This window comes from Habropoda laboriosa, unplaced genomic scaffold (genome assembly GCF_001263275.1).
Source record: "Habropoda laboriosa isolate 0110345459 unplaced genomic scaffold, ASM126327v1 scaffold42, whole genome shotgun sequence".
NCBI lineage: Eukaryota > Metazoa > Arthropoda > Insecta > Hymenoptera > Apidae > Habropoda > Habropoda laboriosa.
The window spans coordinates 22,082-40,827 of record NW_017100181.1 but is presented as its reverse complement, the minus strand read 5'-3'; the positions used below and the strand labels follow the sequence as shown (position 1 = coordinate 40,827).

The following is an 18,746-nucleotide window of genomic DNA, read 5'->3' as shown; positions in this document are numbered from 1 at the left end:
TACATAAAAGATATTCAATTATTTCAATTATGTATATATTTTTTTCTACTTTTAGATTTGTTTTTCTTTAAATCGGTACAACATTCAGTACAAAATTTAAATCAATACAGAGCCTTTAAAATCAGTGCGTCTACTACTCTCTTTAATCATGCAGGGTATATACATATACTTCCTAACCTGCATACCTTGAATAACTTCCACTTTGTGCGTTAAACGTGTCAGAAACACCTGGCGTGAAACATCCAGGTGAGCACCAATATGCTCATGGTGGATAGATAGAAAAATATTGTACTTTTACGATATTATAAACTATATAAAGATGTTATAAAGTGCTTTGAAGAACTCATGGAGAAAACTGGTCAAACTTCCAGGTCGATAGTTGGTAAAAGAATGTCCGTAGTGTTGTTGTTGGCATGTAATTATGTCCGCTGGCGGCACAATTCTAGGAAAAACTCATAGCACAAACTTAACTTGTGTGGGTCGGACAAATACACTACTTCCCGTGGCGTACTTCAAGTTAGAGATCAGTGAAGAATTCAATAATACATCGGTGTTTATTTGGTATTGTCAGAAGAAGTGACTGGACAGTGAAAGTTGAAGGAAAAACTGCTGCATATTAACCCCTTAACCTATAATTTCTTTCCTGCAGCCATTTAATGTTTTAGTAATGTATCAGGTAACAAAAGCTAATTTGTTACAGATTACATTTAGGAATCGTTAATCTTACAAATTAAAACGAAAGTTAGGATTACAATTCATTTTTCTTACTAATATAACTATTTTTGTCACATCTTGACCAGAATCTCTGCGACGAGTCTAGCACGTTCTTGTAGGTTAAAGGGTTAACCTTCGGACGACGGATACCGTGTCACCGCTGACTCAACGCTTTTAGATGTTTCTTCTTTCGATCGGCATTCAAAACAAAATCACGACTCTCCTCTTCTTATATTATAAATATTTATTTTAATATTTGATTCAGCAATTGCCGTGCGTGCGACTATCGCGCCACCCGTGGTCCGAGGATTAACAAATGCCATGCATTGTCATACAGTAACAGTTAATGATTGTCTAATAATACTAAGTAATTACGATAAGGTAAAATTACTCTAGCTGATAAATATTCGCTTAAATAAATGTCAGTTGTATGAACACTGCGTTATTCATAGAAATCGTTGCTGATATCGAAGAGCCAACTTGATTCATTCGGCGAAGCAGTGTTTCAAGAAACAAAGCGAAATAACTATCAGGGTTAAAGGCAGTGGAGGTTAATATACATTTACAGAGAATTGTAGGTAGCTTTTGAAATTTTTATTTAAGAGTTCGAACATTTTATGTGAAAAATCAAATCGAAATCAACTTTTTCGTTTTTCCCTTTTCGAAATCTTCTCTACTACTTCATCTGCGAAAAAATTATTTGTACCACATTGTGCCCCACATTGTGCTCAGTTCTTTCTATGATATTCCACCGTGTCCAGTTAATGGATATGATAAAACTGAAACGTGTAACGTAGAGTGCAGAATAGTGTATGGCTAAATTAGTAAATGCGGCAAGCAGCGCGACAAAGAGTATAATGAAACATGCAACGAGTGTATATTCTGATTACGTAGCGGAACCACGGGAAACTAGGTAAAAGAATGACTTTCCGTGAATGAAAACAGAAAGGAGGGCAGAATTGTCGTATCTTTGCAACGCAGGACTTCCTTTCATATCTAAAAGATCCAAGGACGTTACTTTTGCTCAGTCAAAATTTCACTAACGAGCTACGTCTTTGATATGGCTACTAAAACAATTATTTTTAATATAAATATCGGATAAATATATATACTATGACAATCAATTATCAAATAAATTAAATAAAAAAATACAAAATTGAAAATGAAATTGAAATTAATAAAATGAAATTTATATTATTTGAGGTATTGAAAGGGGATAATGATTAAAATTTGGTTAAAAAAGGTCTCATTTATTAAAAAAAAAGATCATGTTTTCCCGAAAAACATATGTGATTTCCAGATTTGTGCAACCCCAATATCTAGGTGTAGCAATATTTTTGGCGAGCAGTGTATTAAGCAATAATGTGTTTTATCGGTATCATTATGTCAGTATAAAGTATAGTTTTTTGCGCCCTGTCGATGAATTTAATGTCGCATTAACTGCATAAGGTTATTAACGACAATTTTTGGGGATTGGTTATAACTTGAAATTTGATGCAGTCATGATACAATCCAATATCTTTTATAAATTGCAAGATGCCTATTTAGTTTTTAGTTGTCGTTAAAGGTATCTTTTAGAGAGTGACAAACAATGCTTAACCCTTTTGCGACGGCGGAACTAGCCATCAGTACGCCAGTAACGAACGGGTCGTCGTGCCATTAGTGCACACCATACACATTAAGAGTGTCTCGCGTTTTTTAAAATCTTAGAGGATTTCGTTGTAACAGCAGAGGACTTAAGGGTGTATTGGATAAAGGGAATGTTGTTGAGGCCTTGTTCTGTATTTTAAAATAATTCTTCCCTTTGAGTTGTTGAGGCGGGAGCCAATGCGACGCGCTTAGTGGATGCCAGATATAACCGGCGCTAGTCAGTGTGAAGCATTTAGTGGATGCCGGATATAACCGGCGCTAGTTGTGAAAGGGTTAAACTCGATGGCTTGAGAATTTTGGGACAATATAGTAGAATGTATTTTTTAGTAATAGGTATATTGCAATGATCGAATATTGTAGGATTTGTTTTGGTCATGAGACGAGAATGTGTGATTCTAGATTGGCCGACTTTAATTCTACTAATTATGCTCTGTTCCTTCCGAGTCAATTTTGAGAAGTGAATGTTTGCTGTGAAAGAGTTGTTTACTGTTTCTAAAATAAGTAAAGGAGCTGAGTTTTTCCACTCTTCGATCCACACTTTCGTGACTATATATTCTTGCAGTGTTTTTTGGAGGTTATGTAGGAGAACAACTTTTTTGTTTCCTCAGTTTCTTATGAGATATACTAGCACTTCCAGGTATGTAGAAATCAATAAGTCACTTTCACAGTTAATACGTTTATTTCAAAATTTTATTTTCATTTATTTCTATACATGAAGAAATATCGTAAGGTTTAATCGATCATAGAAATTTGGTATTCTTCACTGTAATTTCATTTTAGTAAATTACTAAATTGCTCCCTAAAAAGGTATAATATTATACCTTGCACGATACACAGAAGTCGTATTTATATTTCTAGCGATACAGGGTTATTATTATTTTGGACGATTGCCAGAACAATGCTGTTCGTCGGTGATTCTGGTTCTATTAACCCACAAATTTGACAATAGCGCATATTCCATCAAATATAACTCATTTCCATTAAAATATCTTGTCTAAAAGTGTAATGTAATGATCACTCAACAATGCATTTATGAGAAAACTCCATTTTTTAAATTGTCATGGAATTTTTCAATTCAAGAGAAACAACAGTTACTTGAAATTTATAAATTAAACATTAAGTTATAATTTTTAAAATTGATAAAAAATATACCGTAAATTTGGGGAACATTGGCAGGTTTTTGTAACATTTTGTTATATGTATAATATAAAAATTAACCTTTTTAGATTTGCTTCAAGTATCCTATTATAACATTGCATCTTTTGTGATTATACTACAAGTGTGAAAATGCATGAAATTTTTGTCCTTTTCTTGTCAACTTGTCCCCTTCGCTTTATAAGAACTTTCGCAACATACGTCGTCAAAATATGTATTGTGTAAAACAGTGCATGAAAGACTCCATTTCTGAGTATAATGTCGGTCAGAGCTGTTCGAATATTTTTTGCCGAGCATTCGATTCGAGGACGGTCAGAATGTGTGGTCTAGCTGACAGTACCAAGCTCCCGAAAAGTCTAGGTCAAATGTTTAATTGTTTTGTAATCAGGCACGCGATTTCGATCAAATTTTCTTCGTAATTTTATTGCGGCGGTTAGGTAAGACAGGAGGAAAGAGATGGAGGATAAGTGGAAAATGAAAGACTGTGTGTTTCGTCCTGGTCCTCCTGATGGACTAGTCAGTAAGGCTATCTAGGAAACCCGCTCCTTAGACGCGGGTGAAGTTGTATATACAGGGTGTATAAAAATGTTGGGGACAAACTTTAGGAACATGTAGCACACATCAAAACAAGCAAAAAACTCCTAATAAACATGGATTCAAAAACGATTACTTTCGGAGTTATAAGATATTTTCTACTATAAGCCTGTAATGGACTAACAAACTCTATTCCATATTTATCTAAAACCTAATCAAAGAAAAGTAAACATTACGTAGTAGCATTACGTAAATAAACATGATATCATTCAGCATACGATTATGCGTACTTTCCTTTGGATAGATTTTAGATAAATATGGAATAGAGTTTGTTATTCCGTTACATGTTTATAGTAGAAAACATCTCGTATATAACTCCGAAACCAATGGTTTTTAAACCTATGTTTATTAAGAGTTTTTTGCTTGTTTCGATGAATAGTACAAGCTTCTAAAGTTTGTTCCCAACTTTTTTGTACATCCTGTATACAAACGAGAGTCTTTAGTGAGGATTAACGAGAATTGGTTATTAGTCCGTCCCTCTGGTGGTGGAGCGTAGGAAGTATCGTCACAAAAATATGCAACTAATTTTTGCTACACTCCGTACTTGTAGATGGGCAACGATTCTAGCGATGCATATCGTCGAAAGAATACCTTCTTTTGTTTAACGGTTTGAGTCCCAGGGGTCATTGAAAATACGCTATTGAAAAATGCCGAACAGCGCAATAACGCTTATCTTAATTAATTGCGAAAAGAACTAAGCGGCGCGATAGCGCTTTGTGTCGACAAAAAAAAAAAGCGATGCAATGTACATGCGTCAGAAAAGTTGAGCGCGCTATTTCGACAGACTGTGAGTGCACCGTTAGTTGTCCATAGCGTTTAAATGTACTGGGTCTTTTCGACACAAAATCTAAACAGCGCGATCGCGCTGTTTGGGACTCAAACGGTTAATATTACCATAAGTATTCATTACCTATAGGTATTCATTACAATACGGTGTGATTACCATTATTTGATTCATTATGTACTGCGTTCTACCGTTTTTGCATCGTGCTTGCGTTGCACTTTCATATCGCGTGTTTTAAATAAAATTGCGTCACGTGCAGCCGTTGTTTTTTTAGATCAGTTTTGTATACCTCGACATGTCTCTTTTCTCTTCAATGTGAACTAACATTTATCTTTTTCACAGAAACTCACAGAATTGTGCTAAATTTTACCTGGAAAGAGAAAATTTGAACAATTTCACGTTCTTTGCTCCTTTCCTTAATTAAACGTAGCTGTTGAAAGACTCTGTACTGTTTAATCGAGTAAAATATTAGCTCCATGTTAATTTTTTATACAAGTTTTATCGCAATATCTCATTAATGTTATAATGAAATACATCAGCTTGAATTTATTCCTGTTTTACCTTCTAATACATATACAGTACAACTTGGGAAATTTACATTGCAGTGATTGAATAAAAATACATTTTTATTTATAAGACAAAAATAAAACGTAATTCAGGCACATAGTATATCAAGTTTCTATTTCTAATATCTCTCTTTTCTTTCATGTATTTCTAGATACAGAGATGGATCCGTGCGACTTCGAAATCCAAATATCGAGCTCATGGATCAAGATATATTGTATCATCTTGCTCTGGGCAGTGGTTCCCACGATCTCGTCGAAATGTTCGGCGACGTCAAGGTAAACGAAAGTAATAAATTTTTACGTGTTTCTTCCTCCCTTCTTCCGAGAGATATTTGAGACATTTGGGGTAGTTTGACAAAAAAAAAGTGTTACAAACAGAAATTAATCAGTGCTCGATCGTGAACAATTTGCAAAAATACTTTTTTTTTCAATAAAATATCCAGGTCACCTAACTCTTTTAAATGGCACCATATAATTTTTGTGGAGCTGAAAAGCAACGGAAGAGAAATGGCCTTGACCGGCCAATACGGCTTCCGTGTTGTTAGAATAGGTTACTGCTATGTTACGGATAATTTAAAAAGTTGGTTAGTTTAACGAAAAGAACTACTTCAGCTGTGTGAAGGATAATGGAAGAATATAAAGCTACTTTCGATAGGTTAGTTTTATATTTTGATTCTTAAACAAAGAATTAAGCAGTTCCTAGAACTTGAACCGCAAGAGTCTCTCAAAGCCATTTCGTTCAACGAAGGTCAAATTAACGAAGTTTCTGTTTTTATACAATAGTGGGTATAGAATATTTTTAAATAACCAATCTAATTAATTTCATTTATGAATCTGTTTTTGTTCAGCAGTGTCTTATACGCGAGCTTTGTTTGCCAATTGCAATAAAGGTTTATGCGTTCGTTTTCTTCGTGAGAATATAGCATCTATGATCAATACTACGTGTTAAAATTCAAGAAATAAACTGTCACATTATATCTGAGTTAACGTTACAATTACAGTGTTAATTATATTATACGTGTAGGAATGTTATATTTATAGAACGTAGTATTGTTAAATGTAATATGATCTTGTTACTGTTTCTAATTATTTCATTGCTATCTTCTATTTTACTATATTATTATTTACAAACTTTTATTTCACGATCTCTTAATTACTGAACTGTTTTATCAATTAAATTCAATTTTATTGCTTTATGTTTCAAAACAAGCTATTTATTGTGTTCTGTGAAACAAATATAAAATTATTGAAGTTTATTGAATACTTTTACATGTCAAATATTGTAAACAAAATACTATAATTCCAGAGTACTATTATGAATTCTTGTCTGCGTATTGCAAACAATTAATGTAAATCATTAAAAAATTACGTGCTTGGTAATCATTGCAATTGCAGTAACTTTATCAATACTAACGAACAAAAGTGAAATAAGAAGTAAAGGATTGTTTAGTTTCTTAAAACTATTACAACGAATTATTTAATTACAAGTTATACTCAAATTTTATTCTTCTCCACAGAAGCAATTTCCTTGAGAATTTCATTTTGTAGGTTTAATAATCTTTGTTCACGTTTAAATTATATTACAATTATTATTACAAATTATCAGTTTTATAACTAAACTTTATAAATATCAATACGTTTGTCATCTATAATTCCTCTTGTTGGAGCGCATATTTCCCGCCTTCTCCTTCGCAACATGTAACTTTTGTAAATCTATTGATTTCTATTTCGTATTACCATTGCAATCGGTGCATATTTACATTATACGTTTTTGCACGTTTGACGAAACAGTTTAACGAATGCTTATGCACATACTTAATGAATCTTCTAAGTTGCCTGCATTATTACGAGACGCATATGCGTCTTCTGTTAAAGACGAAAATAATTTGTTTCAAACTGCTACCGTACCTTAGCAAGATTAACAAAACAACTTCAGCGAAGTTAATCTTGTTGAAAGCAATGTGTAGTTTGCTGCAATCAATAAACGATAGATTTATAACAAACTACGTGAAAGTAAGTTTCTGTGTGTACTGCCTATTATTCAGTTGCTTCCGTAAATACCATTACGTAATACATTGAGTTACTGTATCTTTAACGAGCAGTTACTTCTTCCTTGAACTAAAATAGATTCGAAGTGCGCAGCTAAGTAATTTCTGCTAAAATTTGTAGGTAAACTATGTTCATACATACATATACCGGAGAAAACTTTAAACGCGTTTTTCTCGAAACTGTTTTGTAAATTGGCGTGTACCATTACTCAAAAAAAGTCAATTTTTGTTCGAAAGAAACCGTCTAACTTGTCTAATTTTTCATAATTTTCGTTCGAAATAGGTATAGTCCCAGCACAAACTATCTAACTTTAAGAAACTTTTTTAATTTTTAAATTCTGACCATTGCAACAAGTGCTACACTAACCATCAACAATGGTTTTATCGTCGAAGAGGATAAAAACAATTGCATACTATACTAAAAAAAAATTGCTTGTGTAGTTTATAAATGTATCCATGTACCCGCAAAATAATAATTTTGTATTGTTAATAGTTTTTTAAAAAAGAAAAAGAAAAGAAAGGAAAAAGAACGTTCGATTTTACTGCTGTTACATGAGAACAATTGCATACTATACTAAAAAAAAATTGCTTGTGTAGTTTATAAATGTATCCATGTACCCGTAAAATAATAATTTTGTATTGTTAATAGTTTTTTAAAAAAGAAAAAGAAAAGAAAGAAAAAAGAACGTTCGATTTTACTGCTGTTACATGAGAATCCCCCCTTAAAATGTAAATCTCCCCTATAACTCTGTATTAAATGTTTATATTTTCCCGCCATTTTGTGCTTTCGGAGCGCCAACCTTAATATTTACAACACACATATAACTTGTCAAAGCAGATGGCACATCCTCACCCAACAATAGAAAAGAAACACATCAGGCATTGTATTCTGTTTGCGTTTCAATTAAAACAAATACCGCTAAAGCCAGGGATAGGATTTGTTCAGAGTTGAGGGAAGGTGCTGTGATATACAAAACATGCAAAAAATGGTATCAGAGTGCTCGCGCTCGGAATCATTGACTCGCGATGAGAGCGCGGTTGCCAATGGAAGCGCTGCGCGATTGACAAGGGAAGTAACGGTACCCTGAATATTTAAAAAAATGTGGAACTTTGCAGAAATATAGATCAAGTGACACTAATTACGAAACAATCCTTGTTTCGACAATGAAACGGTCCTAAGGGTGAAAGAACCCCCTGAAAGAAATTGCAAGTTTTCATATTATCGTGAATATTTACAAAACCGTACAAGATATGGGAAAAAAAGTTAAATTCATAATTGAAAAATACTTTTTCTAAATTCACCCCCACCCCTTTATATCGAAAACTTTTTACCATCGACTCAAAGTTACCGTCTTCTTTGAAGAGTGTTCACGAATATAAAGTGGGGCCTCGGGTTTTTGGCATGGTCACGGTGAACCATGCTATTTTTGACTAAAGACCAAACAGGAAGACTGCAAGCCTTGCTGATCCGTTAGAATCTAAAATCTCAGCACCCGAAGATTCTAACTATGCCAAGTTCAATAGCGAACAAAATGCCGCAGTTTAACGTCCGGCGCCTGGTGTGACTCTTATCCAGACGACCCCCAAGGGAATCGGATTGAGATATAGGGTAACTACACCTAATATGGAACACCTGATTTTAAAAGCTTGCCAAACATAGAGACATGGTTTTTCTAAAATGAAACTAATGTTAAGACACGACAAAATTAATAGATATTTCTATGTTAATAGTTAACTGCGCAAAAGTTCGTGTTTGAAGTCATGGTAAAACATGTAAAAAAAAGTCAAACACGGCGTGGCGTGTTGAAAAAGTGGTACGTAATATGGTACACCTAGGAAATTTGTAAAGAAATCTCAGAAAGCTTTATTTTTACTATGAAAAATGAATATTTGTATAAATAAAAAAGACAACTAAACAAATATTTTCCATTTTTTTGTAGAACCTTGTCCCAAGATTTTCTTTTAATATTTGGTGCTACAACTTTTATCTGTACTACAATAATATAATGTACTTATAATGGTAAAAATATCATGTAATACTATATAATATTAATATGGAATAGGTTCCATATTACGTATGTACATTCAACGCGTTCACGCTCAAACGTCAATATGGTTGTCTTTTGTTTTTAATGAAATATCTTACACTGTTGCCCAGTGTGATTTTATTACTTATTTGCCGAGATATTGCGGTGTTCCACATTAGGTGCGATTCCATATTAGGTACATTTACCCTACGCCCAATTAACGCGAGCAGCGAACTCTTATGGCCTATTTGTGCGACAAGAAGCTATGAGGGCATCAGCCACGTTACAAGATCGAACGAATTGATTTTCCACACTCCACCAATTCTCCAAACTGGTACCGGAACTAATTTGGGGCGCAGCTCACTCGCCGACAGCCTGGATAAAGTGCCACCTAACCAGCATTTGGCTTTAAACCACTACCCCCTCGAATCCAACACTAATTCGGCCAGCCCCCTAACGGGAGAGAAGGAAAGAACACCCGTCTAAACACCACCGGACAACCACAGGGAAAGCGAGAACTCCGCAACAGCTCTGTAGCATGGCTTGGTAAGCTAGCCGTCCTGAGATACCGTTCATTACATCGTCGGTGGGATGTTCGTAGTGGACTTCACACCACTCACAGATGAGGAACCACAACTCCTCTCGACTCTGGTCAATCAGCGCTTCCAGTACCGGAGGATGGTTAAGCCCCCAGGCCCCGCTGGGTATGGACCCCCCCTCCCCCCCTGTGGGTCAATAGCGAACAATAGGGGCATGAACCTTGTGGCAACCACTCGGTGAAAGTTGCATATCCGCGGGAAAACACGCCACATGAGATAGGCACCAGAAGCTCGATTTTGCCGACAAATGGTCTCCCTCACCTTGACGTCTCAAGTTTCCTGAAACGGGTGGAAAGAGAAGCAACTGACGGTTCCTCTTTTAGAACCTCTTGGAACACCTTAGAACACACAACTATTATTCGCCGCCCTCACAGGAATTTGGAGTACCGAGGCTTTCGCTTATACCTCCATTCACCGGAAATCCACTCTCTAGCCAAACTCCTGCCGCCAGAACCGGCCCGTCCAAATTCTATAAGGATGCCCGACCGAGAATTGAACCCCAACTGACGTATGGATTTTTTCTCTTGGGTTTCAATTCCCGGTCGTTAGTAATGTGTATACTAACGTCTGGACGAAATTTCAGCCCAATTCTTAGAACACACAAAGAGAACTTTCATCGCGAGCTGATAGACGCGATATTCAGTGCAAAAGAAACCAAAGTGAGCAACCATCACTATCTGGCCGCCGGACGGGATAACCATAGAAAGTTCTCACGTCTTGTACATAGAATAAACTGGTACACTTGGAAGGAACAATCCCTTAATAGACACGTGTCCGGTTACAAATATTTCATACAGTCCTCCTCCTACGGAAATACTGGCGCAGCGCTTTCACTGTTAACCCTTTCACTGCTATTGGCGCTTTGAAAATTTGTTCGCATTGTGTTATTGGTGCCTTTTGGCGCACTTCCATTTTAATTTAAGCCTTAATTTTATCCTCTGCACTCTTTCACGTTAATTCAATAAAACAAATTTTCAAATGATACAGCCAAAAAAGAAAATTTTGCGGCCGTTGTGAAATATCTGAATACGCCTTGCGCGTTATGTACTAAAATTTGCCGCAGCGAAAGGGTTAACCGTGTCCCCGTCACAAATCAACGATTCCGGAAAAGACGGAACAAGGTCATCGAAAATGAGGGCGGACATTTCGAAGATTAAAATATATTACATTTTTCGGTACGTAAAGGATCGATTTCTTTAAAAACAGGCACCGAATTAATTTGTACACGTAATATAATTGACGCAGCAGAGCGTACTATTATACCATTTATTAAACGTACACACGAACAAATGGCGCACGCGCTTTTTTTCCCGACGCCTTTTATGCTATCAATAATACCTTGTCTATACAGCGCATTCACGGGGGAGTATCGATGAGGATTTCGCCATTAAAAGAAAGTACAGTGTATCATGACCTAAATAGAACAATAGCCGAAAGTTCTATGCGCGCTCCTCCAGTACACAGGGTGGTAATACTTGAGGTATTATTTTGTACGTCGCATGGCGGGTACCTGCACGCTCTCGAATTGTACGTTCTATTTAAGAGAAGAACAATTCCGCCGTTATAAATTACAAAGAGCATCGAAAGGACAAGTTTTATTCAACTCGTTCAACATTCTAACAATAACTAGTTTAAACTTCTCGATACACCATTCCGTTGTTTATATTAATTTTTCGAAAGGGTGGCGTGATGTTATTTTACGGGATTTCATGTTATTATGTTCGTAAATTCCCATAATTAACTTTATTCATAGCACTTGCTAATTTGAAACTTCTAACACGTCTTAACACGTTCTCTACCACGTCGCTCGTAGTATATGAATAACACTGTTGTTTTGCGATATACGCATCAGTCATATACAGGGTGTCTTTTTTAACTGGACACGCTGGTATATCTCAAAAGGAATTGAAGCTATCGAAACAGTGTTCTTACAAAAGTTGTTTGGTATCTTGAAGGACTTAATATGGTGTAAATAGTTTTTTTTACGGGTGAAATAGAGAGAGAGATTTCAAGATAGTGGTTACTATCTTCATATGTTACTTACAATATTCAACACTATATATTGACGCAACTGTGCAAGTAATCCCATAACTCTGTTTACAGTTCGTGTGCATGGGAGGAACACCAAAACGTATAGAAGATTTTGCTCATTTTATAATGAAGGAAATAGGTCACAAGCTTCCAGCCGGAACGACACTTCTTGACATAAGCCAGTATTCATACCGTTATTCTATGTACAAAGTCGGACCGGTTTTATCTATTAGTGTAAGTATACTTGAAATCACTTGTAGGAGAAAAAAAATTATCCTTTTAAATTAGGTTAATGATAAGCTTTTCACAAAACTAGGGCTCATCTAAAGGTTAATCATACAATTGCATGTTACGCAATCTGATTATTATCTTGAAAGTACATATTTATAATCATTTTAATCAGTTCGTGAAATTATAATTTACTCAATCACATAGGATTTCTTTATATTTGTTAAATGTCTATATGTGTGTGAAATGTTTTCCTGTATTCGTACAACTTTTTCATAATTATTTTTGCTTCCGATCAATACGTCAATAACAAAACAATTCATTATTTCCTAACTTTTTGTTTTATTGAATTGTAAGATGTATACTTCAGTTGCATATATAATCGGTGGACCCGAATATGTATATGTACATAGTGAGGTCGTAAAATCAGTCGGGCGTCAAAATACATGTAATCCGAACGTCAAAACAGCAATTCCAGGAAGATAAGGAGGCTCCAGCCTCGCTCAGGGTCGTTCAATATAAACTCGGAATTAGTTTGGTAATTATTAGGAATAGGGTCCTCAGCACCAATTTCAGTTACTTTGAAATATGTTGTCAAAGTCAACATTTTAAACAACTTTTCTCTATACATTATCGTCGGACTCCTTTAGTTTTCGAGATATCAGTACAAATATCAGTAGTTTTAGTGCCTTTTCTCAATTTTGTTTATTTCATTCCATGTTTTTTTTTTTTAATTTTGAAATATGTTGGCAAGGATGTCATTTTGTTTCTATAAACAACAGTATGATGGCTGCCAATCAATATATATGTATATACAATACAACCAATCGATATACGTAATTAATTTTATATATGATCAATATATGCAACAATATATATATACATATGTATGTATATATATAGGGAAAAGTTGTTTGGAATGTTGACCTTAACAACATATTTCAAAGTCATTGAAATCGATGCTGAGGACCCTATTTCCAATTATTATCATTAGTTTCTCCATTGCAGTAAATTTAAAAAATTTGTCTGTGCCTTAATCGTTGACAGCTGCAGATTAATTTTTACCAGTATAGGAATTACTATTTAGTAGGAAGCGACGGTGGCTTAATACCGTATATTTTAAAGGAAAGATTTAAGCAGAAATGGTAGATATCAATTAACAAATGACGGACAGCCCTGGGATTCGATTACACTAATTAATTTCACCACTGAATGCTTTAATTTACGACCTCACTATATCGCTTTGACCAACTGTACTTACAGGATGTTTAGCGTAACGGTCGTCACGATTTTTGAAGCACTTCCAGTAGTCTAACAAAGAAACAAAAATTAATAAGTGCTTGATCGCAACAAATTGTAAAGATACTTATTTTTCTAATATAAAATCGAAGTCACCTTCACTTTGTTAAATGGTATCATATAATTTTTTTTACGTGGTATTGTTGGTGACATTGAAACAAATTAAATTATGTAGGGCAAAGATACTTTTGTTTAATAACTTGTTGAGAAAATCATTTTCCATGTAATGAGGGTCCATATAAACGTGCAAATCAAACATTAACCCTGAAACACTAATGTGAGAAATACAGTTCCTCAAGGAATTTTTTTATATCTACGTTCTATACTTTTACTTTAGAAACATCATTAGATTCAATAAAAGTATGCTTATTGGTTTGTTTTTAACTTTAAATTTTTGCAATTTTAATGTTATTAAAGTTAGCAAAGAAATGCAAATATTATTTAAAAAATGAATGTTAGTATTCCAGGGTTAACGTTATTCAGGAATACTTTATTACTGAATGTAAACAGTAAACAGACTTGTTATATAGATTCGATCTCTTGTCCACAGTGCGTAACTGTATTTTTACTAAATTTTTCTTGAACTTGTCAATTTTGTATATGCGGCGATTAGACTAGATTATTTAAGCACTTAGTGTAAAAAGAAGAAATGATTGCATACTTTCATGACATGAAAGTATACATACATATACAAGTGAGGTTCATCTTCATAAATGGCGGGAGAACTTTTGATACTTCATTTCACGATGGCTGGACGGCAAAGTTTACAACAGAGTCTTTCAGAATGGTGTTTTACTAAATTCTTCTTGAAGTTTTAAATTTAGAAGGCCGTTTAAAAAGAGAATATGTAAGAACATGTAAGTTTTCTGTTTAGCATGGAATGGGTATACCATCAGTCGGTATTTTACTTCATGAGGTCATCAAACTGATGTACCATGCAAGGGTGAAGGATCCGATATTCTTTAGGATTGGTACTTGTGGCGGGATCGGCCTTGAAGGCGGTACTGTGGTAATTTCCGATGAAGCAGTCGATGGAATGTTGAAGCCTTACTTGGAACTGGTAAGAGATTCTTATCAGAGCTGTAAACTGATCAGGGGATAGCGAATTTATCTCTATACCGGTTGTATTACGCCGAAATTTGTTGTTATTATCTGCAACTTGGCAATTTGTAAAGCTGTAAGGTGCGTCCCAAAATGATAAAACTACATATTATCATTTTGATCATCATGAAAAAATACATATTAAATAAACATACGAATAATATGATATTGTACTTTTTTTCAACAATAATAGTTAGCAAACTTTATAATTGCTATTTTCTAAAGTGGTTCTATCATTTTGGGACGTACCTTATTTTGTTTCCGCAAATTACTCGAATAAATATACATACATACTCGAATATCCGTGTATTATATTAAAAATGACACGAATTAAAGTATCTTAATATACGTGTATACATTCAAAATTACGATCCTTAGTTCGTGGTGACTTCCAACACTTACAAAATACGAAAATAACGTTGAAACAATGTTAGTAGTGAAACAATGCAAATTGTACAGTATATTAGAAAAGGACGCACCCGAAAATTTAGAAATATTTAACTGAAATTATATTTTTAGTTGCGTTTTTTTACTTGAATCATTCCTCCTCTAGAAGTTAACTTTACTTTTTGATTCTGCACCGCACTTATGATAGAATTTATGACCGAGTAATTAATTTTATAAATATTAAGTTTGTCACTTCTTTTTCAGCCGGTGCTTGGTAAACTTTTACGAAGGCCGTCTAAGCTTGACCGGCAATTAGCTCGCGATCTAAAGGCTCTAGCGCATCGCGAGGATCCTTACGATACTGTGATTGGCAAAACAATGTGTACTTATGACTTCTATGAAGGACAAGGTCGAATGGACGGTGCATTTTGCGAATTCACAGAAAATGACAAAATGGACTATTTACACAAGGTGCATAAGACTGGCGTAATAAACATAGAAATGGAGAGCCTTTCGTTTGCAGCTCTTACGCATCATGCAGGCATTAAATCTGCTGTTGTCTGCGTAACATTGTTAGATCGACTTAAAGGAGATCAGGTATGTAACAGACGAATTGGTATATTTATAAAGATCAAGTGTTTAATTTTGTGGTTGTAAGGCAAAACGACATAAGTCGCATTTTCAAAAAATTTCAGTTTATGCCTTAACTGAGACTTATTGTTAGTAGACGGTAATTCTGTTCTCAGAAGAAAGTATTCACTACAAGTGTATAAGTACAGAATACAGCTCATATCAGTCTTGTGTTGTGTTGATGTTTAGAAAAGCACGCGTAATTTTCATACCATGTACTGTTCGCATCTGGTAAGTTGGCAGACGGAAGGAATGTGGATTCATTGGCTGTAGCGGACACACTCATAAAGTGAGATCATACGCATTTTTATTGCCGAAACATAGTCATATATACTAATCCATCGCGTAACGGTAAGCAAAGGTGGAGCGAGCGTGGCTTACTCCTCTTGCCTCTGTGCTGTGCCGACAGCCAACTTTCCAGCTCTGCACAGTACTCACCATGAGCCATACGAGACTTCTGAGTACAGAGGTCTAAATATGGAACCGAACAACCTATTGAACGGAGACTAATCGAATGCGCCATTCGTACAGTCTACAAAATTCTACGTTTCTGCCACGATAAACAATTCATTTTCCACTAAAGAACAGACAATTATAATCTATATTATCGACGGTGCAATCATGAAAGACTACGCACACGTCGTAGCAAACCGGATCTAGTCACGGGACCTAATGCTGTTGAGGACTTAAACGGTACTGGTTACCGTGCCGTCCCAGTTTATTGCACCCTTCTTAGTGCCGTCTATTGTTGCTCTCGAAGGACCACCCAACGTATTGGTTGGGAACGGAATAACATACTTTATGCTTAACTATGTTTATTTTATATAATTAATTATAAATACAGACTTCAATTCTAGCCTACTTTGTTGGGACAGTGACTACTGTGGAGCTTTCTAACTGTGACTGTTACTATGACTGTTTCTGGTGATCTCTGTGATCTTACTATTCTTCCTGTTTTTTTGGTTCTACGTATTCTCGCGAAGGAAGCGACGCTCCTTCCAAGTCACCCCTTCCTTCTTCTATCTGCACGCTGATTAGGCAATTTGGAAAATCCCAAAAACCCAATCAGAATGCTTCAGTGACATCGCAACACCCTTCTTCTGTGCCCTCAACACGCGTTACCTTAGAGCGGGGGTAGCGATGTCCTGAGCTACGAGTGGCGATGTCTGGCAACAGCATGGAACCTCCGCCAGGTACGACTTCGCCTGTCTCCTGACCGTTGCGATTGTTCTATGTCTACCCTTTGGAAAGCCCTTTGTTATGGCAAGGCACTTGGCCATTGACGATGAGAGAAGTGAGTTTCTAAAACTCTAGAGTTGTAAACCGTACTTTCTCTCGCCAGGATAATTGTCTACTTGAGACGCATGCTAGCAATAACCAAAATCCTAACCTCAAAAACAGCCTCTTCCTCACGTCCGTGCCATAAATCGCTGCGCTCAACAAATGCCATTGCAATGATAATGCTAATGCAAACACTTCGTAACAAACTACAAGAAAACACTACCTATTACCTAACCAACCTAAACAACGAACCTACTACTAATATAAAGGAGGTTAGGTAGTCGTGGACCCGACGGAGTCCCAAACATTCTCCTATCCAATCTGCTATCAGAAACCTTTGACTATATGCTTTCTATATTCAGCTGCATATGGACATACAGTGTATTCCTTGATACATGGAAGGAAACCATAGTCATCCCTATCTTAAAATTATTAACTATAGACTCCGGTGGTATTTAAAAAAATAACAGTTAATCTCCTAATTTCAAAGTGGCTTTCGACAGTTTCACTCAACTAATTATACATTCTCATATGCACATTCTCACTATTCTGTTTAATATTCTTATTTATTGTTTGTACCAATTAAAACAGTAGGAAAAATTATGTAAATCCAAATAAGACATATACTTGTGTTGTACTTCACTCGGTAGCGGTAACAAATTCATGTTTAAAACTTTAAACGGCAATATTTCCAAAGTATAAACACATGTGTCTGTCGTTTTGCCCTACAACCACAGAATTATCAAACTGTTGAATTTAGAGATTACAACTTATAAGTTCTTGTAGGTAGATTCTTAATTCTTATATAAACTGTTATCTTCTAGTAATTATGTCGACAAATCTATTTATAACATATTTGCATAATTGTATGTTATACACTTAATAATTTGTTGCAGGAATAATTGAAAGAAGTATGCAATTTTTTTATTCTTCATTTTCGTCTTATTCTGACTTGTAGAATTACCCTTTTAAATTTTCTACCAATTTTAACCGAACACCCTGTATATGCACAATATGTACAATCATTTTAAATTCCATTAGTGAATAATTAATTTTAAGATTATTATTGTACACATAGGTACTGGCACCGAAGGAAGTCTTGGATGAATGGCAAATGAGACCACAAGAGTTGATCTCTCGTTATATAACTAGATATCTTCAACGAAAAGGCCGCCTTTCCCTAGAAGGCCATGGATCCATGTGTGTTAAGAGTCCTCGTCGGTTCAAACTAGTGCAACAGGAATCGGAAAACTACGATTAAATTTATTACACATCGTATTATAAAATCGTCAAGGCAATCCACTATGAACCTTGTTAACAGAAGAACGTACTGTTAAAGTACGATGAAAACTGCACGGATTCGTTGATTCTGTCGATGATTAATTTATTAAATATATTTTATTTTATTTATATATTTATTTTTTCCGTCTTTCATATTTAATTCTTCAATGTATACTTTACATGTTCAAAAAAGTACTTCTTGAAAAGAAAATTACATACAAAAGTAAAATTTAAGTTGCTTTATAACGCTGTAAGCGCACTATTAACTCTTGTATATTTAATTATAAATATGAAGTATTTATGATTGGAATTTAATATCGGAAAATAAGACTTTTATTTAGTTGTTATATTGATGTTGCAGCGTAATACAA

The 18,746-nt window shown here is 35.1% G+C and overlaps 1 protein-coding gene across 2 annotated transcripts in view; it reads left to right on the top strand.

Annotated features, from left to right (window-relative positions):
• LOC108579061 (uridine phosphorylase 1) overlaps positions 1-18,459 on the top strand; it is a 47,273-nt gene extending 28,814 nt beyond the window's left edge. For both annotated transcript variants that reach the window (XM_017942495.1, XM_017942494.1), the window contains exons 2-6: positions 5,616-5,739; positions 12,241-12,402; positions 14,570-14,755; positions 15,448-15,780; positions 18,173-18,459. In XM_017942495.1, the coding sequence (XP_017797984.1) occupies positions 5,616-5,739; positions 12,241-12,402; positions 14,570-14,755; positions 15,448-15,780; positions 18,173-18,355 (988 nt within the window). In that variant the 3' untranslated portion in view covers positions 18,356-18,459. The remainder of the gene's footprint in view (positions 1-5,615; positions 5,740-12,240; positions 12,403-14,569; positions 14,756-15,447; positions 15,781-18,172) is intronic.
• The last annotated feature ends 287 nt before the right edge of the window (positions 18,460-18,746 follow it).